The following is a 27,439-nucleotide window of genomic DNA, read 5'->3' on the forward strand; positions in this document are numbered from 1 at the left end:
CTTGCCTCTAGAAATTCCTGAAAGCTGGGAGGTTTTGATCAAAGTTGTTCCAATTTATCGGACTCCTACAATTTGGCTTTTCTGAAAGTCAGTGAGGTCTGGCATTTTACGCCTTTGACAAAGCCCAAGGACGTATGCAACTTCACTAAAACTACCTCCTATTAATATAATCAATACTTTTTATATCCAAAATAAACTGGTAGCTGAGATTATATTTGAATTCTTACGATGCGCCTTCTTAAATGTTACTTTCATTCACCAGTGTTTCCATTATTTTGATAACCACCGTAGAATGGGGCTACAATAACAGCATACAAATGAACTCGAAAATATTTAATATGCATGGCAAACCATCGCACTTGATGATGCGAGTGACGTAAGGATAAATCCTTACTCAAAAAAATAAATGGACGAAATTTTTTTAAGTATTTAAATGAGAAAAAAATTATTTAATCCTTCAAAATATGAGATAGAGTTACCACTTATATATCTTTTGTGACACTGAAATAAACACCGTATAAATGATATGATGCATAATCAAAATTTTAATACATTTTTATTACTGCAAATTAAATGGATATTAATGCAAATTCATTTGAAAGTAATAAAAGTTTTCATTAAGATAATATTGGTATATCACTGAATAATATTGAAAACAATAATAACATTTTCAAATTACATATTTATCATAAATGTAAAGCAAACCATACCTTTATGCTAATTATATATTTTCTAAGCACTTTTTCCAAGTTTTTACAAAGGAGCCCATTTTGTCTTTAAAGAAATATGGTAATAACAAGAAGAAAAAGGATGCTAACGCTCCCTGTTTTCAAGGGAAAATTTCCTTTTTAATAGAAACGGAGTACCGAAGACAGTGGAAGAAAATATGGAAATTCTAAAAAGGGTTTAATACTATATAACCGAAGCTTTGCATCGTATACACGAAGTAATTTATTATTACAATGGTCACCAATAAATCGGATATGTGATGATACAATTAATAAATAAGAAATATAAATGGCGTTTAAACGTATCTTTAGTATAGAAATATCAGGCTAAGCGGTCATAGAATAAGGGGAAAGGACCAGAACTTGTTTTTGCGTAATAGTTGAATTAACATTTACTTTAAAAAAAAAACAACCCTCAAACATTTTTTTAAAAATATACAACTAGATTGAATTGATACTGATTGCCAGATATTGAACATATTTACAATATAAAAAATTTAACATCTTGTATTGAAATTGAGCTTTGAATAAATAGTAAGAAAAAAATCAAATTTTAATATTTCAGAAATCATTTTCAAATTTCTCGCTAGTTTTGGAACTGAGGTGCTACTATAGTCTATACATTAATCACTACGTGGATACAACATAGGTAGCTGAAATGCAAACGATGCATGACAAGACTTAAAGTATCATTAAAACAAACAATGCACTAAAACTCCCTTCTATTAAGTCGCCACTTAGCGGTTAACCTTCATGTTTGAGTCATTATCAGTGACAAATAAAGTTACACAAATTTTAAGTAGTTAAAACAATGCAATTTCCAAACCGCAAAGGAATAAACGGTCATGAAGATATAATGGCATTTATATCGGTAAATATGTTTTTAATATTAATAACAAAAACAATTCTTGAACAGAACTTCATTACCCTTATCATTATTGGAATTGAAAAAGAGAAAAATAACTTTCAACCATTTTATCTTCATTCCTCCTAGACGAATGTCCGATAACACATTTATCCCTTTTTCCTATCGCTACGCAAAAGTAGCATCAATAATATGAAAAGGAGTAGATATGCTAATAACCGAAATTCATCAAAAGTATCAACAAGCGTATTATCAGGTATTTTTTTTTTATTTTACTTTTTCAACTGGCATTGCACATCCTAATTTCAAAGAATTAAATATAATACTTCATATATGGGAGGTACTTAAGCCAATCGCATACATACACACGTAAGGTAATAATACATATATATTTATAAGTCTGATATCGGAATAATAGAATGCCGACAGCTCACGTTACAACAATTCAATTATCATTCTCCTCATCCAGAGACAACAAAATAATTCAAAAGAATTTCGTTCTCAAATGAAATAATTAGGAGTCATTGTCTAATTAAAAAAAAAAAGGCCGCAGGAGGGGAGGGGGAGATTCATAGAAATTTATTTTTATTTTCATTACTTTATCGTATACGTAGTATAGAGAAAGTATAGTGACCGTAAAAAAATTCGAGCTCGAGATTTTGACGAATCCCCATGTCACCATTCGTTGGAAGTTGGAGAACATGGAAATTCGCCCATTCGTCTGTGACAAAGATAAAAACGCTTTGAGCCAGACGGTTGAAATCCGGTATACGGTATTTACATCAAATTAACATATTTCTATCAAATTTTGAGTAAAATCTGATCAGAGGAAGGCTGTTTCTCCGGCTGTTCATATAATTCAACACGATAACTACCAAACCAAGAGAGCTAGATAGATAACATTCGGTGCACAAATTTAACATTTATAGTGTAGATATCTATCAAATTTTGACACAAATCCAACAAGAAATAACCGTCTGTCGGTCTGTGCTTTCAGAAATATGCAAACGAGATTACTCAAAAACGCAATGTACTTAAAATATATCAAATTTGGTAGGGGATTTTGTGACTACAAGTGCAATTTTGTGTCAAATTTTGTTTTCAATCGGTTGATAAAAACGTGTCTAAAACACAAATCCCACTGCAGAAATTGATGCCCAAATACATGAATTGGCAAAAGTGAATAAATAAAAAAAAAAAAGTAATTTTGCTGCGTAATGCTTTTTTTGTTCTTAAGTAATCATTAAATGATTTGTATTAGGATAATAAAAATATTTTGTGTTTTATTTCACCCGAGTCCTTAATTTTGTGTGACTTACAATTAAAGACAATGAGAGGTAATATATCCCCCCCCTTAAAACAAAATCGGATACTATTAACCGCATGAGAGGGATTAATATCCATAAAACACACTTAGGATGACAAGACAGATTCAGTTGTGTTATTGTTGTGACTTATGGCACTTTACAAGCCCGCTGACAGTTATCTGTCAGCGATAAAAACTGAGTGAGGGTATCTTGTTTTTTCAGTAGCGCCAACTAGGGCCAAGAGTACGACTTAGCTACTCACGCGTGACAACCCTTTTTACGGGGCGGACATCATTCATGCATTTCATTCACTCCTCCACAGATCGTCATTTAGACCTGAATCGGAGAACGATCACCCCTGAACCAGTACCCCCAGTGGTATTACTCTCGATATGGAGGACTTTGTGACCTCCAGATTTATACGTGCGCCAGCCACCACAAACACGGAGGGCCTTCGGCCGGCGGGGTTCGAACTCACAACCTAAGGGATGCGAGTCCAACGCCCTACCAACCAAGCTATCCCGGCCCACAGATACTGTAAAAATAGTAAATTCATGCCAGATATTAAAATTTCGTAACTATTGTAAGCCAGTGCCATGTAAAGCGTTTTAAAAGAGAGAGAGTATAGGAGAAAGTTTTGGGAAGACTACTCCCTTTTTTGTTTTCAATCCGTAACTACGGAAATTTCGCCGGGGAAATGTTTGCACAATGATTATGAGGAATCTACTCATAAACAGAAAATTGATATAAAATCAATTAAAATTCTTTGAAAAACATTCCACCCCCCCAAAAAAAAAACTTTGCTTTTCTCTCATAAATTAAAAAAGTATATATAATTTTTTTGCATAAAAATGCTGATACGTCCTTTTATTTTTAGTCAATCAATTGCATGAAATTCGCAAAACTTAATAATTTTTTTATATATAATCGGTTAACAGAAACGTGTTTAAAACACAAATTCGGTTTTTGGATATTATCAAAAGCATGACAGGGATTAATCGCCAAAAAACTCACCAAGGATTATACGAAAGATTCAATTTAAATGCTAAATACATGCCAAAAGTCAATATTTCGTAACTATTGTAAGCCAGTGCCATGCAAGGCGTTTTCTGGTTTAACACCTTTATAGGAGAGTATGCGAGAAAGTTCTCGGGAGACTATTCCCGCTGGTTTCTTAATCCATACAACGGACATTTCACCGGGAGAAATGTTTTACACAATGATTATGAGAAACCTGCTCATAAGCAGAATATTGATATAAAATCAATTAAAATTCTTTCAATATCATTTTTCCAAGAAAATACCGTGTTTTTCTCGCATAACTTAATTTTTTTTTACAAAAAAAATGCTGATGCGTCCTTTCGGTTTGAAGTCAATCCATCACATAAGATTCGATTTTTTTTTAAATCTTTTTTTCGTGAATGGAATACTTGCAATATTTTATCGCATATCAAATCAAGAACCTTGAGTCATCCACTCCATCCATTTTTCATTTCTCTCCAATTCCGATAGCAGAAATAAACAAATACGCATCGTGAATAAGATTTAAATTATTTCTTTCAGCAAGGCGCGCACCAGCCCCTCTTTTCCAATGGCTTGTTTATTTACAAATCCCCACGTAATCAGTTCTACTGTGCCCAAAGAGTTGGAAGGCTACCAGAGCCTAAAAATAATCCGAACGGGGTCGCATAACTGGTCGTTTGTTTGTATTTTGGATTCTATCTTGCTCAGGTGAAGCCGAAAGGAGTACAATTCTAAAATTAATCGGGAATATCGCGAATGAGTAAGCTTTGGCACTGGAAATGAGAAACACGAGATTACCTGCCAGCCTGGAAAAACAGAGCGCAATATCACATGCCAGGAATTTCAAACATTGTTTATAAGTCGTTTAATTGCAACAAATCAATTAAGTTTTCCATACAATGGCAAGGTAAATGGATACATTGAAATGTACAAACTTAGAGGTTGATATAATCCAAGAAGATAATACAGGAACACTTATAAACGTATGCAATGTTGTAGGGTTTTAATTTAATTCGAAATAGGGATACACAGTTGAAAGAGAATGCATTTTCTAATCCAGAGGATTTTATATACAGTAAATCTCGCAAGTATAAGATTAATGAGCATACCAACGAGAATGGCCTAGTATCGAATATTCATTCAAATGATTTATTTTAGTGGTATAATATAAGAGCAATGATCTTATTTTTCAAGAGATTAGAAAACCATTTTTGGCATGCATATTATTAAATTTTTCAATAATAATATTTTATATGTTTATTTATTTTATTTCAATATAAATAATAATTAATTAAATAATATTAATAAGAAGAAATAACAATAAATAAATAAACAATCATACGTATTTATTTATTTATATTTACATCAATATTTTTAATATCAATATTTCAATTTCACTTAAAAAAATTAAAAAGCACGTAATGATTATTTCCCCATATTTGTTGTAATATTCCTTATAGAATAATCACTAATACATATTTATTTTCACTAATGCATATTTATTTTCTTTTTTTATCACAGGACATATTAAAAAATGCAATTCTCGTGATATTACAAAAAATGTGATTATCAAAGATAGAAATAAAAGTTACTGTCTTAATAATAACAATTAATCAAGGTTTTTATTTCATTTTAAAGAAATTTGCAAGAAAGTAATAATGTTTTCATTTCATTCCAAAATAGTCTGCTTTTTCGTTTACCGTGATATTTGATTCCACTTAACTCACAGTGAATCGACTTTAAATTGAGCTGCTTTTTAAATTTCTTTTTCTTTCGATTTTAAGTAACGCCATATCAAATACCATGATAAAAATGTTTTTAACCACTTAACTGTTTCATTTTCTTTACTATCCAATAAGATGTCACCTTCTATTTTGGGAATATTTTCTTATTTTGATTCAAATAGAAATCCATTAAATACATGACTTATCTGTGTATTCGAAGTAATTTTTAATATTGAATTATAATCGTTATGATTTTTTTTTTTTTTGCTTACAACTATCAAAATTCGATAAATCGATGCACGTATGGCACTCGGGCAAAACAGTTAAGGGGTTAAAAAAACTATCAAATGAATGGAGCGAGACTAGACTCAAGAAACACAATAAATAAGACAACCTACGCATTACTAAGCAAAAAAATCTTTAATTTCGTGCAGGAGAGGGGGAAAAAAAAAAAAAAAAAGAAAAAGAAAAGGGTGCATTTTTCTGTGATCGAACCTGACAAAATTATGAAGATTTAAATTTTTATTTTAAGGCAATCTACGTTGTATGTTGATTAACGGATTTTCTAGGCAACCACTGGAATATTCTGAAATTGTGATACTAATATTTCTGTCGGTTATAGTTGCAGAAGAGTCGAACATTTTATTCTTTTGCTCAAATCATACATGTGCCAAGATATTTTACTAAATATGACTAAAAGTACCAAAGGAATATATAAAAATTTGAACTTCGAAATCTTTTCTGAAGTATATTTATTGATTCAAACATTAAAAAATAATTCTTTGTGCCTAATTGGAAGTACATGCAATATCTGACGGTTTAGAAATAACAATATTTTAAAGGAAAATGACGGATTTTAGTTAACCCATGCCAACATATTTTATTAGATTATTATACAGCATATACTTTAAAATTTATTTTAAAAAATATTTTGCTTCTTATGAAAGATGACCTACACATTCTTCGTACACCACTAACATAAAAAAAGATGACAAAAGGCAATAATAATAATACTACATACAGAGCGCGAAATTATATAATTAAACTGGGATAAGATTTGCGCTACTTTCAATAACACAGTGCAATTGAACAGACAATTCGTCTTTATAATGATAAACAGTACATAATCATTAAACAGTGATTGTGCTAAAATTTATTTTAGAATTGCACATCGTTAACGTAAATAGAACTCTGTCATCAAGAAATCTAGAAATTCCAAATAAAGAGGTTCTATTTTAGAAATTCTACCCAAAAGCTTCTGTTTTGCCATTTCCATAAAAGTATTCTCTATTCAATATAAATTGGGATGCATAATAGACAATAATACCTTTTTCTAGATATCAAAACTCGGTAAAAATCTTCAAAAACGATCAGAACCAAAAATATTGTTATAAGACGAATAGAAAATAAGACTGTAAACAAATGATTAAATCTATCAATAAAGAACCCGATATAGTGTAACTCCAAACGAGGCAAATATTTTTCCAAAAATAAACAAAATACCAAAAAATTAATAATATTTTACGAAAAAAAACTTCAGAAGCAAAAAAAAAAAAAAAAAAAAAAAAAAAAAAAAAATCTTCCGTTCATTTCAAAAATAAGTTACATTATTACTATATTTTTATAAATTAATGTCCTTAGATTTCTCCAAATATGTTTATTAAAATAATCAGTAATGAAACAAAAAAAAAAAAAAAGAAACAAAATGAATGAAAGAAAAATAAGCTTTATTTAAGACTAGCCGTCTTTGGCGACCATTCGGTTCGCCAATCTTAATGTTCGTTTAAATTTTAATAATTAAATATTTTAAGCAATTCCTACTTTAATAGATTCTTCATCAAAATATTTTAAAACTTCAAATTTTGATAGTCATATAATTCACTCATAATATTATAAAGGCCTTCAGTCATAACGTAATATGTATCTCTCTAATTTTCTGTTACCCCTCGTAGAATTTATGCTTTAAATTAAAGTGGAAAGAATTAATCTCCAATTAATTTAATAATATTTTTTACTGAAACAAAGCATTTTTCTTATAATATGAGCATTTTTCTTATAATATAACTGAAACAAAGAATTTTCTTATAAATGGCCACAGATCTGCTATTAAAAACTTTAGTAAAAATGAGTCTTTTGATTATGAGCTACTACACTTCCAATGTCATAATTTTGATAACATTAATATTTACATTCTGGAAGATAATATTATTGATTTAAACAGAAGATTAGACTTGGAAAATATTTATATATGTATTTTAAAAATTTTGTTTCCTTATGGACTCAGTAGCAAATTAAATGGAGAAGGTTACGGGGATTTGGATAACATTTGTATTTATAACAAACTTAACATCTTTAGAGACTTTCTAGATAATGAAAACAAAAGTAAAAGATTTAAGAGAGGAAAAGGTAGAGGCGGCAATTCTGATATAGTAACTGAGGAATTTCAGAATTTGTGTAATTTGGAACATAATAATGATAATATTCTTAAAATTAAGAAATATCTATTTGGCTTTAGGAAAAATAAAATTAGATGGTTTATTAATAACAAATTTGAAGATTTAAAGTTTGAAAATTCATTCACTAAATTCATAATTCTAGATCTTATCAAATTCAAGCTTAATATAGGAAAACACGATTTACTATTTAAAATTAAAAGTAATTTAAATAAAGAATACTGTGTAGTGAGATTTTTGGATATTTGCTTCGAAAACCTAAAGTTACCTAAAGTTATGCACAACAATAAAGAATTTTTTCCTTTAAAGGATAATGCAATAGCTTCAATAGCATTTAGTTATTCAGCAACTTTAAGAAAAAGAATCTGTAACTATAATTACTAAAGCAAAAATTTAAATAAGATAGACAAGACAGACTGTAACTGTAACAAAGATATTTATAAAGATTATATAGATGCTGACAAAGGACATATTATAACAGAGAATTTGAAAATTATAGATTCTAACTCTTTAAGAGATTTAATGGAAAAGGGCACGAAATTTAAATTAAGAGAAAAAGCTAAGTTAGACCTAAAGAACGAGGAATTTATTTCAACAAAGCTTTGAAAAAAGAATTAAAAAATTTAAAAGAGAGGTTTATTATTACAGTAATAGATAAATCGGCAAATAATTTCGGTTTAATTTGTAAATATTATTATAAAGAACTTCTAACTAATGAATATAACTCTAATTCAACTTACAAAATTAATTAACACCGGGAAAAAAGAATTGGATAAAAGGATGCTAGCTTTCGCTAAACTAAAATCAAAACTTGCTCTTTAAAAAACTCACGCCCCAACTGGCGTGAGTTTTTCTACGCCAGTTGGGGTAACGCTATGCAGATTAGAAATTTTTAATTTCCTTTATTCTGTGTTATTTTAATTCAAAAGTACTTCAGAATGAATCTGAAAGATCGATTCATTAACAATGTTTAATTTTAAATGCATCAAAAATTAAAAAAATAAACAGAATCGTTTGAAATAATCGGCCGAAAAATGTTAACTCTAGCCTTATCACTGTTCGGAAAAAAAACTGAAGCCTTACTCATTTGGCGTTGGGGAAAACGAAAAGATTTTTTGGCGGGAAAGTTAGTTTTTAATTAATAATTAAAATTCTAATTATAAATACAAAAAAGGGACACCAGGTGCACATTCCCGACCTCTAAGGTATACATGTACCAAATTTGGTAGCTGTAGGTCAAATGGTCTTTTCTGTAGAGCGCCAACACACACACACACACACACATACACTCAGCTTTATATAAAAGTATAGATAAACTATATAATCTGCAAATGACTAAAACAGACATTAATTAAAAATGTAATAAAATTGTTTGTGTGCATGTAAGTGAATCATAATTATTTCGAAATAAAAAGCATTCTTTCACGAAGAATATTCACAAATTTATACATCTGCATAAAATAAATAGAGAATCTAGAGTTCAGTATGAATGGATGTTGAAAAAGCTCACCTGAAAAAGAAAATCTTCTTCAAACCTTTTTAGAATATATATAGCTGCAATAGTGGATCAATTTTTTTTATTACTATTAATAAAAGAATTGATTAAAGTAAACGATTCTGCAATAATCATAAATAACTTGAGACGAAAACCGCAACGGGAATTACGTAAAAAGTACTGTAATAAGGTCGACGCAACAAGCGGATTATGTTCTATGTTCAGAAAAAGAAAGTTCTTAAACTTATAAGAATCATTTAATCGGATTTGAATCAATTTGCAAAGATCTGAAAGAATTGTCATTAAAAGTTTAGAATTACAAAACAGATACGAAGGTCAATTTCACTGTAAGTCCTAATCCCAAATAAAACAATTCGGAATAACTTTCAAAACTTTGGGAACTTCAACAATTATTTTTGTAAATTTCGTATACGAAGAGGAAAAGTATTTAAAAAAATAAATTAATGCCTCGTTTTCATAACATAGAAATAACATACGTGATCATTAATTCCTATATATATCTTTTAACGTAATATTACTTCTGAGAAGTTAAGAAATTAACTGATTGGTAAATTCTGAAACTAGCAGAAGTCTCTTTTCAATGCACCAGCTTTGTGTTTAGCTTTATTATATAGCGAAAAGAATGCATGATACCCTGTTTGATATTTTTTTTGGATAAATTGAGAATAAAATCAGATAAATATCTACAATTATGGCGTAAAAATTACATAAAAAATCTTATCTATTAATATCGTTACATTTTAAAAATTTTGCTTCATTTCATCCACAAACACAAGAACACACAAATCGATCACGAGGCTAGAGAGGAAAATTTGATACAGACCTATAACTTTGTAGATCTCCATGCCAAATTTATCTATCGAACTTCTTGCGTTTTTAAACAATCAAGTTCACATAAAAATAGATAACAAATAGATTCATTCTATTCAAAATTACAAACAACTCTACAATTTTGAATACCAGGTATAAAGACAGCATGCAAATTTTCAACCGTCTATTGTTCATTGACAAATCTATACTTATAATAAAGCTCAATGCGTGTGTGTATTGGCGCTCTACAGACCAGACCGTTCGACCTACAGCTACCAAATTTGGCACATGCATACCTTGGAGGTCGGGAATGTTCACCTGGGATCCCTTTTTTTGAATTTTTAGTTAGAATTTTAATTATTAATTAAAAACTAACTTTTCTGCCAAAAAGTCTTTTCATTTCCCCACCCCAAATAAGTAAGGCCTCAGTTTTTCCCCCCCCCCTACACTAAGAGGATTGGCTTAACATATTTACGACCGATTATTTCAAAGGATTCTGTTTGTTTTCTTACTGTTTGATGCATTTAAAATTAAACATTGTTAATGAATCGATCTTTCAGATTCATTCTGAAGTACTTTTGAATTAAAAGAAAACATAATAAAGGGAACTAAAAATTTCTAATATGCGTAGCGTTATCCCAACTGGCGTAGAAAAATTCACGCATTTGCGTTACCATAATTGGCGTTGAAAATTCAGGCATGCGCATTGTGTTCTGATTGTTGACAACTCTATTATCAACGGATACGGATTTGGTTTTGAAGGCTTAACATGTTTCAAACCGATTATGTTTATTTTCTTAGTGTTTGATGCACTTAAAACTAAACATTGTTAATTAATTGATCTGTTCATGATGAATCTGAGAAAATTTTGTTGAAAACTTCTTGAGATATTACATAAATTAAGAAAGATATTCTTTAGTGCCCATAAGGTTTAGTTTAAATACTCAGCGACTCCGTTTTCAGTCCTCATATTTAAAAAAATGTTTCGTTTCAGTAAAAAATGTTCTCATATTAATTGCAATTTAACCACTTTTAATTTAAAGCCTAAATTCTACGGGAGCTAACAGAAAATTAGAGATATACATATTACGTTATGGCTGAAGGCCTTTATAATATTATGAATAAATTATATGACTATCAAAATTTGAAGCTTTAAAATATTTTGAAGAAGAAGCTATTAAAATAGGAAACGTGTAAAATATTTAATTATTAAAATTTTAACGAGTATTAAGAGTGGCGAACCGGCTGGTCGCCAAAGGCGGCTAGTGTAATAATAAAAATGTTTTTTTTTATAGACTCAGAGACGCGTAAACGTAGAAATTCTTATAAATCTCACGATGGAATTTTTTGATGAATACATTATTTCCACTTTTGTACATAAGAATACAAAAACTCGGGAAGAGAATGAAAAAATATGTCAGAACAAATGCTACTAGACATATTTAGAAATGTTCGCTTTTTCTAAATATATTTTCTACTGTTTTTTATAAATGGAAATAGCTAGAACGATTACAAAAATATGCAAGGAATTCATTAATTTGGCGAATAATTTATATTAATTTCAAGGCATTATTTAGATTATGCGTACTCAGAATCACTGAAAAAAGAAATTGCTAAAATGAGGTAATAAAATTTCATCATCTTTTAATATAAAAGTTCTGTTCAGTAGTAATAAAGAAAGGATAAAATCAAAATATTCACAGACACTTTTATATATATCCTTGAAAAAATTGAGATTGATACGAGCAATGAAATACGAACTAGCATTTGGGTGTTATCCTAATATTTGCAAAAGGACTTAACAGAGTATTAATTTATTTCGCTGCAGTTCAATAAAAACGCTTCGGAATTATCAATCCATGCAAAACAATTTTTTACACAAATAATTTAAATTAATTCCTATTATATGTAACTTCTTCTAATGCACCATTAGTGAATGTTTTGATACTGCGATGATATCTCGGGTCTCGAAAGCTTTGAAGCATGAAAAACAAGATTTATGAACTTGAATTATGCTTACAGACTTACGTATCCGAAGTTGTAGAAACAACATTAATACATAAGGAAGAGAATGGGGGGGGGGAAATGATCTACTGCTTTAATAAAAAGAAACTGAATTCTCCACGGACAAATTAAAAAAAAAATGACATTTTAATTCTGATAAATTATTTTCCCTTTAAGGTCCCCTAGTTTAAGTTACTGTATACTAATGAGCAAGGAAGAAGGCATTATCAATTACATTTTCAAAGGCAAAATCTCAGTGCAGGTATATTTTAAAATTAGACCAAAACCAAGCAGGTCTGTAGCAACGCCGCGAGGTACTAGGGGTAAGAGAAAAAAAAGAGGAAGATCGCCTCTTTTTCTCTCCCTAGTAATTCATAATTCACTTTATAGGGAATACTGTCTTTAAAAAGTCAAATTTACAGTGACAGAAAAATTAACTCTGTGTCAAAGGTATTGCAAATTATTTTGTTTTTAAAATGAACATGAAATAGTATTTATTATTCAAGTGAAAGTTCTTTTTTTGTTTATCTCAGGGTGTTCCAAAAATGGTATGAGCCTTCAAATCAATGGTGGATCTTCGGAACCACTCACAAAAAATGAGTGTGTGTGTGTTCCCAAAGAATAGTATCTATCTTCCATCATAAATATCCTGTCAACTCTTCTCCATAAACATTTAATAAAACATAATAATTTTTTTTCTTCATTTTCTATGCAAGATCGGCTTAAAAATTTGTGACAGATAAAGAGCGTCCATCGATTTTATATTAAGAACTTAATCACAAAATACTTTTATATAAGTTTAAATAACTACTAATCTGAGGTTCAGAAATGAATCAACATTAATTCCAAAGGGGGAAAAAATTGCAATGTTTGGCAATACAGGTACAGATGTGAACGGAAGCTTTCATTTTATTCTGCACCTATAACCAACTGCTGGACACTTGAGTAAGGGCCATCAATAAAATAAGCTCACTTGCAACTCCCACCCAAGAGTTCGGTCATCTATCATTTCCAATCGATTTCACAGACAGTGCATGTCCGGATGCCATTCTTCCAACCTCAATGAACCAGTTAAAACCGAATCCGCAGAATCGATGGAGGTGACGTTTTTGTCTATTACGCATTGTCACACGATCCTCTCCTGTACAGGCATTTTCTTAGCAACCAAGTAGACTGAATAAAATAATCCTCCTCAGAGAGTTCCGCACTGTCCACTGTATTATAATTCTTGGGCTACTTAGATAAGCGATTTATTATTAACGCTATTGGTAGCATAATTAATTTTTGTTTAGCTAATTTTAAGCAAGTCTGATTGTATATTTTATTGCATACCTTTTCGGCCCTGAATGTAAGCCCTAAACCAACTCGAAGCGTTAGGGTATACATTTTAAATTTAGGAATCCTTAATAACATGAGTACAGAGCTTCGATTATCCACAAAACTCCAGAAACATGTGTAGTAAATACAGCAACGTCGTGATGCTTCGGAATTCCGCGGTGTGACAAAGTGGTCACGAGCATCTCCACATCGTAATTTAGAATAGCAATTAAAATTAGTACGTTTAGGGAAAGATTAAAATCAGTCAAAACTAGACGAGTGTATACGTATGACGCGATTGTATCAATTTCTTGGCCATTCTTATATAGCGGTGGCAAAGTACAATGGTGGTGATGAAAGCCTTAACTTAGCAGAGTGTTATACATGTATTTAAAAGGTTAAACCCAAATCTTTAGCATTCCTGCATAAGGATAAAGAAAAATAATAAAGAAATTGTTTCGATAAAAATATTTAGTTAACTATATATGAAATACCATATAGTGATAAATATCATATACAAAGCAATGTCCAACCATGATTCAATTTTCCGAATGATTTCTGCTGTGCTTATTCCACAAATAATATCAATAAAACAATCAGCTAAAAATTAAGGCATTATTTTGCAAGTCTAATTTCTGATGCAATGGATTTCTTCATACAGAAATAAATAGGGGAGAGTAAAAGAAATTATTTAATTATAACTGTGGAAATATATCGTACAATTAATTTACCATATAAACATTTTATGTAAACATTGCCCTTTATTCGCTTTTTGATTGGTACCTGACCGATGGCATTTGAGGTTTGTTTTGCCAGTATTGTTTATATTTAATTAAAATTATTATTACGTCGTAGTAAGTAATTATACTGCATTTGATGGTGAAATGGTGAGAAAAAAGGAAAAATAAAGTTTTAATTAACACCAAATTAGTTTAAAACAATATTATTTGTTAATTCTACTTTTAGGCAGCCCGTTTGTGGCAACACTAATGAGTAATTTTTCTGTTATTTTTTTTCGAGTAAAAGAGATTTCTCGTCTCTTGGCTAGCAATCGTTAGAATACCTAAGCAATACATGTGTTAACCCTGCATAGTTTTTTAAAATAGTAATGGGCGTCTAGCAATATCAGAAGAAGGAAGGAAAAATGCGAAGAAAGGCCGAGTGAGAATCTGGCAATTTGAAAAGAAGAGGTGTAGAAGAGGTCTGAAAGTTGAGAGGTCTGAGAGAAAAGAAGAGGTCTGCTAAGTTGGCGGCAAAATGTGAAAAATGAATTCAATATTTAGATATTGGAAATACAAGCAAATAATGTTTTCATCGTCGGCATTGAGTTTTGAATCAAAAGTAGGTCAAACGGAAAATGTATGTTCTCATCATGGAAAGATTGAACAAATGGGCAATGGAGTTTAAAAACTTGCTAATTGGAACTGACGAAACGTCGCGTACAGAATTGGAAAACATTGGGGTTAGCGAACGAAAGTGAGTAGAATGCAAAGCCCCTTAGTTATTCAGAGTTAAAATTACAACAAAACTAGAGTTTTAAAATTTCATTGTTAACTTCTTATAAAAAGGGAAAGAAAATTTCATATAAAAGACATTTCAAAAGGAGTTAAAATGGATTTTTACACGCATTCTTCCGTATTTCTAAATTATTTTTCAGCGACACAGTCAGAAAAATGCTTACAATTTCTTACACAGCTTAAAAGGAGATTCTTTTAAAAATCAGAACAGGACCTAATTCATTAAAATTTCAAGTAACAAAAAAAAAAATCTGAGTGCCTTTTCAATTTCAAGTAAAAAAATAATCTGAATTTATATTCCAGCACTTCGAAAAGAAGCATATCTATAAATATAAGCAAAGCAAGCTATGAACTTATTGTAAGATTAATCAACATATTTGTAAAGGTAGAACAATTTCTGTGAGTCTCGCAGAAGGTCAAACCATACCATTCCTTCCAAATGGCGATTATCAACTAACTAGTCTAGAGGAGTAAAACTGGCAACTTAATGAATAACTGGAAATAAACTTCGAGACAATCTAAAAAAAATAAATAAATGAAAAAACAATATCTATAATGAAGAAAATTTTTTTGTAAGTACTGGAAAATTAACAGGGAAACAACTCAGTTACATTGAGATACAATTCGAAAATATCTAAGATTTTTTTTTATAATTACTATTATAATCTCCATTAACTCAAAAGATATACAGAAATAATAACTGCATTTGATATGTTAATAATTACAATATTTACATTCTTATTGATAATTCGATTTTTACAAGTCACTAATAATAAAATCACAATTGAAAAATGACTGTTTTAACTAATCTTCAACTAGTAATGGCTAATGTATAAACTTATTTACGAACAAAGACCATCAGCCAGTCGAGAACAACCCTTCATTAAGTTTCCAGGTAAACAAGCATAGCCCAAACGTCGCAGTGCACAAAACTCGAGGTTTGTTTTCCATTTCATTGCCGGATTAAATGAGGAAAGTTGAGGAATGCAGGAGACGAAAAAACTGGCTGCGACCGACATCGCTGGCACGCTGCCAGCAGTACGATCGAAGTAAACAAACTTACCGGAAAGTCGAAACGTTGTCGCAGACCGTATTAACTTGCCCGGTAGCGACTGTTGCGGGACGTTTTGATTTACAACTGAATGTCATTAAATTAGGAAAACAAAAGAAAATTTCCGGCAAATATAAAACGCAGAAATTTGGACATTTTGTTGATTTTGATTGGAGGAGGAAAAAAATTAATTCGATTTTGTTGACTGATAAAAATTACATATCAGGATTAAATCTCACGTAGTTATCCTTCCAGCAGTACCATAGTGAGAGTAGATGGCATTTAATGCAAAGTACTTGTAATGTTTCGGACACTTTTAGTTTAAAAAACACGAAATAAACATAAAACATTGTCTTCACAGAGTTCTCGCTCCTTCAAGAGTGATGTTTAGAATTCCTAGCCATTCTTTTACATCGTTAGGCTAATGCTTTCCATATCAATTCCCTTAATTTTTCCCCCTTCTATCTTTCTATAAAAATGCGTACAAAAAAGTTGAAAAAATACGATTCAAATGATAATTTTTAAATTCAATTTAGAAATCAATAAAAATTCAAATAAATTATGCAGCAAATTTATAGAGAGGGGGAAAAGGAAGAAGAAAGAAAATTGCATTAGAATGGTTATTGATGTCCATCGAAACTTCAAGCACAAAGGATTATAACCTAAAAATGTAACATCAAACAAAAATTGCCGTAACTATGTTTTTGAAATAACAAGCAAAAATCAAAGAAACAGTTTCACAGCCTGAATCACTGATCTGATTTTATAAGTTTTTATTTCATGTGAAAGCTTATGACGTCTAAATATGTTATAAATGTCGTCTGTCCACCAATCCCTAATTCTCATGACATATAAAAAAATATATTCTTTTTCTGCACATTTAAAATGGAAAGAGAGAGAGCGCGAGAGAAAAATCTTTAGACTAAATCACCGTACCTATTTCGTCAATTTTTATTTTATATTAGTTGTATCTGGCTGCTAAAGCTCAGTTATATTTCTCGAACAACCCTGTTGGAGGTGAGGGGGGGGGGGAGGACAGTCGGTCAATATGATTGTAAACAAAAAATGAATTTGATTTGGATGTGAGGGTTGCACGCGTCATTAATGTATAGATCCAGTGTCGATCGCTCCAATAGACTCAGAATTTAACATTCATTGCGGAAAGTGGTATGTGTAATGGCATTGATAATTTTCAATTACTGGAAAGGCGTTGAACCGGGAACATTTACCAACAACAAACGAAGAAAGAAGCATTGGAATGCCGGTGCACAGTCTGCTTATCGTGGTTTCTTTGTCCGGCTGTCCGATGACTCGCTCTTCCCATCTGTGTCACTCAAATGATTTTCCACTCACATTCATTTAATGTGTAATAAGTAAGTAATTCCGAATATAGCAAAGCTTTGCAATGGTTTAAATCATGACCAACATTTATAATTTTATTTATATAGATTTATTCATGTTGATAATTTTTAAACTTACTTAAGTATTAAAGTTTGATTAATTAATTCAAACAAAGGTTAATCGACACATCTCCATTCCAACTCAATGCGATCCATTTCAATACACTCGAACAAATTTATCTGGGGAGGTCAATTTCACGATATAATTTGAATTCAAATGAAAATCAAATGCAATTCCACCGCAATGTCATACGGAATAATTAAATCAAAATGAAATTAAATCAAGATCTATGAAAATTCAATTTCACAATGCAATCGGAAACCTTGAAATGAAATTGTAAAATATTAAGTATTGCGTGTGTTGCTCTTGCATTGAACAGATGTTCAAAAGGCATGTTTTTACCTGTCTTTGGTGTGGCATATATGTAATAGGTATATAAAAACATGCGCATATTCGAATGCAGCGCTGTATCAAAATTTCAAAGCAATCAATTAAGAATTTTCGAAGATTACAGATTTTGAACAAATGAACATTTACATTTTTATTTGTATACATAAAAACACACGAAATCGAGATCTGCCATCACTGATTGCCTAACTTACCCACCATTTTTGAAAGATACTGCAAAATATAACTGAGATAGAGACTGCCAAGTCAACAACTGGTCAAGTTTCGCAAATACATTTAAAATAATTCTGGAGACAAAATAAAACAATCACTCAGCCTCACGCAATAGGGCGATTTCGTTTCTCCCCATTTACCATTTATAAGAAAGCGTACGATCTCCGAACGTATCAACAATGACCGTCTATCTCACCACTAACTTTCAGTTTCAAAAGAATTCTCTTTATCTTATTTCACTACATTCTCTATGAAGAAAAATATCGATGTAATTCTTCAGCCTTAATCAAAATAAAATCCCGTCAATTTTTATTTTTTACACCTAGATGCGTCAGCAATTGTTATCTATTCCCCATTGCTCTTCATTTTGGTGAGATACCACAAACTAAAACATTGATTAAGCCTCCAGCGTCAAAAACTGAATCGATTTCACTAATTAATAACACCACTTAGAAGCATAACTAATTAATCAGAATTCTGCATATTTATTACGCAAATAATAAATATAAAATTAGTACTTTCATTTACTATGGTAAGATGTACTTCATCTAAGTTGTTAGAAAAGACTAAATTGAGGAAAGCAGTAACTGAAAAAAGATAAATAGAAAAGTCTTTTTGCAATCGGAATGAGAGTAATTCATTATGTGGTTATTACTCGAGATCAGGTAATCTGGTCTATTTTTTAAAACGATGTATTTTTATATTTAATCTATTGAGTGTAAAAATAAAAACCTTTTTAATTTATATATTTGTTTTTATATAACTATGTTCCATATGAGTGAATGCACACAAGAGATTTTTCTCAAATGTATGATAGAGAATACACAAAGAAATCCAATACGGGATTTGATACAATTGCAGATTAGCTATTTACAACACGGGTATTTATTCAGATTTGAAGAAGAAAATAGGTTCCATTATTAAGACATAACAAATGGAAGTTTAGTGAAAAAAGAATACAACACTTCAGAACTAGGTTAAAAACACTCAGCATTAACGGTGAAAATACGATAGAACATGAAAACCCAAAATATATTTTCTAGATCTTCGGTTAGCTTATATAACTAAGAGGCCACGTCGAAAAAACAGTGAAAATGAGTAATGTATTCTTGTTGTTTTAGAATACCACTTCCGCAACAGGAAATGAAACGCATATCAATATATTTGCAGCATATATTAATATGCATAAATTTTCCAATAAAAGAGATAAACATTTTAAAAATAAATAAGGCAATTTTAAAATAAGGCATTTACTGATATTTTCTTTTGGCTTGATCACGTCTAGTTATTTAACTACGATATATAGCTGTAAGAGATGAAACAATACCAAATTGGGATAATTATCACAGCTCTTTTGCGTTAAAAAAAATGCACTCAACTGAGATATATTTTAAAAAATTACATAATTAAAAGAAAAAATTAAGTGGTAATTAAAGCTACTGAATATCAGTAACAAACTAGATGGCGCTTTTCTCACGATCTAAATTGGCAAACAAAAACTGAGACTTGATTGAACACTTTTCTTCAAGAAATATATTTATTTATAGTTATTAGTTTTCATAAGTAAGCAAAACAAAGTACATGATATTAAAGAACTAGAGCTCTTTTATATAGCATAGACCAGAATATAGATCTAAGCGCATAATTCTGTAAAATTTTATTGATTAGTTCGTTAATTGGTCTTAAAAATGGACTAAAGTGAAAAAAAAAGTTTGAATATCTTTATCTTCACCAATAATTTTATTAAATTTTGTATTTATTTTTAATACATGAAACGAAATTTCTTTTTCAACAAGGAAAAAAAATTTCGGTAAAATCTAAAACTTTAACAAAACTTAAACGATACACAAATTCATCAATTTCAAACATCTAAACTGCAGGATGACAGCACAGTTATTTTACCATTAATAAAAAACTTATATATAAAAACTATTGAGAGTATTAAGAAGATAGCATATATCAAATTGAGATCAAGGACATGTCTTGGAATGCTTCTTGTTACAGTGTAATGTGAATGACTTAATAATTACTACGATTATTGAGAATTTCTCAAAAGGAAAAAAAAAAAAAAAAAAGAAGGAAAAATTAGAAAATAAATTTTTTTTTCAAATTAAAAAGTTTTCACACGATTTTTTTTTTTTTTAAATTTCTTTCGGGAATTGCAAGTATTTCTGCTATTTTTAACGTGTTATCAGTCAACTGTAGCAGGACGACTCGGGTCTTTCATTTGTAATCTTTTGACCTGATATAAAACATGTTGAAAATGTTAAACTATTTTCTTTAAAAATTTCGCTATTCCCGTACAGATCACGACCATGAGCCGTAAAAGCATTTAGACAATTTTTTACATCTTTCCTTTCAATTTGTTTCCACCGGATCAATACGCCCGAAAAGCTTCAATTCATATTCTTTTTTCCCCTTTCATAACCGAAAACCTATACCCCAGAAATCCCGCGTTTCCACAGAACACCTGCTCATCAAAATGAATACGTTAAGCGATGTAGGTTAAACCACGCAGACTTTTACATCCGTAACAGCACTAACTGGAAGGGGGAAAAAAAAAAAAAAAAAAAAAAAGAGGATAGGGTTGGGGGAAATGTGATTTTAAATATGAATTACAGTACACTCTCGATTATCCGCGGAATTGGGTGGAGCGGCCGCCGCGGATAACAAAAATCACGGATAATCCGAAAAACGCTAAAAACGGTATAGCAAAAGAGAAAACAGTCATTCCAACTTTGAAAAATCGTTTTATGTACAATAAAACGTAAAATAAACAGCAGGAAATGTTTAACTAACGTTTAATATTCTAGTATATCACTCAAAACTAACCTAAAATGCATTTTGTTAATGAAAACAGAAAAGTTCTTTGTACTTACGAGATGCGTCAAGGATACACAGATAAATTAATACATATGTACTGTTTTAATACTCTAATGTATTATGTAATTACAAAAGCATAACTGTAAAACTGCACCTTTTTGAAAAAATCAGTCAAAAAAAAAAAAAAAAAAAAAACTGTGCGGCAGGCGCGGATCAGCCGCCCGCGGATAATCGGGAGTCTACTGTATAATAGTTTCAAAAGAAATCGTTTCCCAAATGTTACTTTCAAAAGAACAGAAAATAAAAACATACAAGAACATGTAAAAGAAGAGCTTAGAGTTTCCGGGTATGTCAACAAGAAAAGCAGACCACTTAAGCTTTGAGAATTTCATTGGTTTCTAGAATTGAGATATTTATGGAAACACAAATTAGCCGACTAGGAAGGCGTGAAATTTTTACGTAATAATATATTTTACACACAGTACAGCTTCAGCATTTTTTCTAAGAAAACAATCAAAATGGAATAAATTTCAACCATTAGTTTATCATTAATTAAAAGTTACAATTTAAGATGATACCACTGCTTCATTTTTCATATTAATTAGGATAATAAATTTAATGGCATTTTATTTAAAGGGTTTATTAAATTAAGTTTTTTAAATTGACAAGGAGGAATAATATATTTAGTCTTTCATGAAACTCATTGTATATTATCATTCGCACTCTGATATGAAAATATCAATGCACAACCTGTACGAGATACACTTTTAGCTATTTTGAGAATAACAACTTCAAAGCATCACAAAAAATCAACTATATTATGAAATATAATATACGACATAATCTTTTTTATTTTCTAGTATACGTAGTAAAGTATATTAATCGATAAAAAATTCGAATTACCACGTTTTAGGCATCTCTGAATTCGAAAAACACATGTTAAGAAAATGCCCGTCTGCCTGTGACAGAGATAACTCAAAAACGCTTTGAGCTAGACGGTTGAAATTTGGTATAAGGTCTTTTCATCAAATTTGCAGATTTATCAAATTTTGAGTAAAATCCGTGCAGAGTCAAAAGTTCATCTATCCAGCTGTTCGAATAAAAGTTAACACGATAATTAGAAAACTAAGTAAGCTAGATAGATAACATTCGGTACACAGATTTAACATCTATAGCTTAGACACCTATCAAATTTTGTGCCAAATCCAGCAAGGGAGTGACCGTCTATCGGTCTGTACTTTCAGAAATATGTAAACGCGACTGCTCAAAAAAACGCAATGACTTAAATTTATCAAATTTGGTACGGGATTTTGTGACTACAACTGCAGTTTTGTGTCAAGTTTTGGTTTCGATCGGTGGATAAAAACGTGTTAAAACACAAATTCGACTTTTGGATACCATTAAACTCGCCAAGGGTGATACGAAAGATTTAGTCAAAATGCTAAATTCACGCCAAAAGTTAATATTTCGTAACTATTGTACGCCAATGGCATGTAAGACATTATCAGAAATGGCACTTTTATCAGAGAATATAAGAGAAAGTTTTGAGGAAACTACTCCTGCTGGTTTAAATATAATTTTAATTAAAGTTTTTACATGACCAGAAAAATTACGTCACTGATTGTTCAAATCAGTGCTATATTTAGTCTTTTCGAATTTGATTTTTTCTTGACTAATTTCGAAAACTAGTCCATACTGCCACTGCTATTTGCTGCATCCACTTTTTACCACCTTTTTAAACTTACGAGACAAGATTACAATATTGGTATAAAATAAGATAATACTGTAAAAACCAGTACCTTCATCTTCGTAAGAGCTGCTAACAGCTGCTATGGAACCCAGCGAGGGATTCATACTTTGATGAAATGACATCCGGGACGTGTCAGGATGGCCCTGTATCATGCAACACCATAGCCAGATACACGCGAACTTGAGCCACAGTGTTCGTCCCATTACTCCTTACAACTTCGTCAGACTAGATGGCATTACCAGGACCTCCATTCAGAAAGGTCCGAACACTCTGAAAGGAAAGAAAAAGAGACGTAAACAAATTTGAATCAACAGGTTTGGTTCGAATATTCACGAAAAGCTAAATGAAAGTCATGAAAAAACTATTACTTCAGGTGTAAATATTTTCCATTAAAAGAATGAATAGCAATTTAAATACTACAGAAAATTACCTATTTAAACCACAGCAATAAATTAGAAATGATATTACAAGAGGGTACAACTAAAGAACATCTTTTATTAAAAGGGAAAAACACGTTGAGATTGACAAGGTAGACGAATTTATAACCACGTAAATTTATATTACAGTCATTTTAAAAAAAAGAACAAAATCAATCTTGTGTTAACCCTTTCAAAGGCTTTTTTTTCTAGTGATGGTATATTAAAATATATATTGAGATTGGCTTAAGAAAAATTATTCATTTAGTTTATTATATAAATTTATTTTGATTGATTGATTAATTAATTTGGTTAATTAATAATTAAGTAACAAATCAAAACATTCCGTTTTGTGCGAGATAAGGAACTGAAGCATCTGCGTTTCTATCTAATTGAAAAATGTGTCAGAACTTATGCCAATCAACAAAACTTCATATAAAGATTGATGAATTTGGGGGGAAGAAGCATGCTTCCCATGGATCTAGAAAGGGTTAAAAGATTTTAAAATGACTTGTAAAACGGTTTGGATTTCGTTTCTGTATGCTTTCAGCAAATTTTTAAATAGTTGCGTTTTTGCAACGATCAGCATAGGGAGAAGGCAGCGAAGGGAAAGAAATTCAAAATGGAGATAATTAATAGAATTATCAATAAATCTTCATTCAAACTTTTTTTAGAACTGATTCTCTCCATAGTTTAGTACATGTAATGGTCAAAATTTAGTACATATAATTTTTATTGAACTGTAAAAGTTTAATAAGCTGCATTTTTTTTTTTTTTTTTTTTTTGGCTTTTAAAAGTGTTTTTTTTTAAATGTCAGACACACTTGGTTAAAACTTTAAAATACCATATAATAATATAAACAATACATAATAATAATATAAACATGTATATATAAATAATACTACAATTTAAAATACCATAAAATGTAAACAACTTTATATTACACAATTTTTTTTAACTCAATCAAATCCATCATTAATAATAAAAAAATACATAATAAGTACCCGAGATTTTCTATTTTTAGTAAATCTAGAGTGATAAAAACAATCTAGTTGTTATTCTGACTGATAAACATTTTGAATGAAATTAATGATAAATTTGTTATTCTGACTGATAAACATTTTGAATGTAATTCATGATAAATCGGCCATCCACGTGCTGAATATCTTCTGCAACAACGGCATCGACTTAGGAATATTAATTGATTCAATGCCAATTTTCAATAACGATTCGAATGTGCAGCCGATAATTTACCATTTGCGTCCGTAAACAGAACAGCTGAATTTTAGCATTCGATTAAACCAAACATAGGAATAAAAGAAGTAGAAAAAAAATTGAAAGCCTAATTTACAAAACACTTAAGAATCAAAAGAGGTGAAATCTTTATGAGGAGTCATATCTCTAATCAAGATTTTTATTTGCGGAATAACACGAACAACTTTCTCTATTTAAATCAGTAGATAAATTTTTAACTTCTCTGGTCGCGATTATCTTTCATCAACCAATTCAATCTGCTTGGTTTATTGTAGCGTCGCAAATATTTCACCTTAAATGCTGACCAGACAGTCAATGTAAACATGGTCTATGACCTAAGAAGTGCAAGTTAGGATTGATCCACTATCCACTCGTAATCTGTCTGAGATATTTTTAAAAAAAATAAATAAAAAATTCAACCAGATATTGATTATATTTATGTTTGGTACGATGATTTTTCTGAGATGTTTTTAGGGCTTAGTTACGTTAAGGATGAAAAAACACTCAGTTTTTCAAAAACCGTCAAATATCTGATTAAAGTGATAAGTTCATCAAAAAGATTTTTTTTCTGTTAAAAACATGAAAACTACATATTCTTTTAGAAGTAACCGTGAAATAGCAAACATTAAAATATATATATCAGCAATTCCAACACAGAATTTGGATTATCCAAGTTGACTAGGAGCGTAATGACTTAGAATAATATCAGAAACTCGGCTGATCGAGACTATGACTCCATCCTCCCCCTCAAAATAACTTCTTGATTATCAAAGTTCATTTTTTAGAATGAATTTCTACGAGCATTTGCAATGATGTCTTTATATCCATTCCGGTAGGCAGGGTCGATTTGGATTGTTTTCAAACCTTTGCACCGGGCAAATCTTTTCCATTAACAACGTAGAAAAAATTTTCTGAAAAATTCGAGGGCTTTGATTAAAAAAATTAAAAACACAGTCAGTGCTAGAAAAACAGATTTTCTGGCGCTGGCTCCATTAGCAGAGACATCAGTTGATAGAGATTCTGATAATCGAGTCTCTAATGAATTTACAAACGCGGATAAATAATAGAAATGTACAAATCATTTGACAAATGAGGTCAGAAAAACTATTTAATTAAAAAAAAAACACATTTAAAAATATCAGTCAAAATTTATGAAATGATAATAAAGAATAGTATAAGACATGAAAGAAATCGACGCTATTTTCAATGAAAAATGTGTTAAAAAGAAAAATGTTATTTTTATATTTGTACATTTCTTTATTATAATAAGACAGAAGTTGCATCAACCTTATAATTATCAACACCAGCTCAAAACCACTTTTATTCTTGTTCTGAGTTGCTTATTTTTTTTCCTATTAATACCTGTTTGCAGATTTCTTTCAATTTATTATTATTATTATTTCAGCCGTTTAAGATAACTATTTCGGCTATTCGGATATTTGAAAAAAATGATATCATAATTCGGCAATTATCCTAAACGTAAGGAAACGAATATACCCCACTCAATTCAAAAACAAAACGAATCATTACACGCTCAGACTACATACCTGTATGGATTAGATCAACATTTACGGAATCCAAAAAGTTTTTTTTTTTTTTTTTAATTTTATACCAAGTAAAGAATATAAATGGGAAATTTTTAACTTTGAATTGGAAAATACTAACTTTAGATTATTTGGAAAATGCAGGTTGTACTATATTTGTTATTTTTATTCATTTTTACTTAATTCGATTCGTTTAATTTTCTGTAAAGAAACAATTTAGCAATCGAAACTTCAGACTTTCTAGTGCACTAGAGTTCTGATACTTTGCACAGTTATTAGCTCTTCATAACAGTACAGTATTTAAATAATTTAAAAAAATCTTAATTATCGATTAACATATTAATTAAATAGGGATTAATTAAATAGCGCCACTTAATAATCATTTCGAACAATAATATGCAATATATAAAAGACTACAAAATCTTAAAAAAAGCTTTTGTTAGTGCAGTTAAATAATAATAATAATAATAATTTTTTTTTAGAAATGAAGCAATATTATAAAGATTGGTGTGGGGTCGTTAAGGGGTTCAGTAAAAAATCCGAATTAATGTAACAATTATTTATTTACAGGTTACATTATATGTAGACAAATTATATACAAAAGTTTGGAATAATTTTAAGATATGCATATAAAGGTAGGGATCAAAGCATGCAGCACATGCCGTCGCCTGACCTGAACTGAGTCATAGCACAAGGCTTCAGAGGGCGCTGTCTCTGACGTCATCACAATCAGTTATGGTTAGATTACAAGAGCGATTACATTGGTTTATTTACATTAATGCTCCTTTTTAAGCAGCATTTAGGATTTATTTTCGACGGATCTCGTAATTTTCACAACAGTCAGATGACAAGAAACATACTTGAGTTTGTACCCCACCTCTCTAAACTTTTGTTCCACACCAGCGTGAGGTCATTTGGTTGCAACGGATTTGATCCGCTTACCTGATCCGAATTTGATCCGGAACCTGATCCGCTTACATGGTGATTTGTTTTGGTGGAATCGGGTTTCTAACAAGGAATCCTTTGGTCCATGTATTTAGGGTAACCGAATCCGATTCCTCCATAATGTTCGGGTGCTTCGTAAAAATAGCTAACAGACACCACTTCTGGATGATTATTGTTTGGGGTAATATATAAAAGGTTAAAAAAATAATTTAAAAAATCCATAACAAAAAAAAATGCTTTCATCGCTGTAAAGAAAATGTAATTTTAAAAAATCAAAACAGAAATCGTAAAAGCTTTAGACGTATAAAACAATGCAAGATCATAAGAAAAATCCATAACACGATAATAAGTATTTTTTAATTAAAAATTA

General features: G+C 30.3%; 1 protein-coding gene across 2 annotated transcripts in view; it reads right to left on the minus strand.

Moving 5' to 3' along the window:
• Nucleotides 1-27,439, minus strand: part of LOC129955414 (insulin-like peptide receptor) — a 134,054-nt gene that overhangs the window by 29,635 nt on the left and 76,980 nt on the right. For both annotated transcript variants that reach the window (XM_056068221.1, XM_056068223.1), the window contains exon 2: nt 22,960-23,180. In XM_056068221.1, coding sequence (XP_055924196.1) covers nt 22,960-23,113 — 154 coding nt within the window. In that variant the 5' untranslated portion in view covers nt 23,114-23,180. The remainder of the gene's footprint in view (nt 1-22,959; nt 23,181-27,439) is intronic.

The sequence above is a fragment of the Argiope bruennichi genome, chromosome 2 (genome assembly GCF_947563725.1).
Source record: "Argiope bruennichi chromosome 2, qqArgBrue1.1, whole genome shotgun sequence".
NCBI classification, from domain to species: domain Eukaryota; kingdom Metazoa; phylum Arthropoda; class Arachnida; order Araneae; family Araneidae; genus Argiope; species Argiope bruennichi.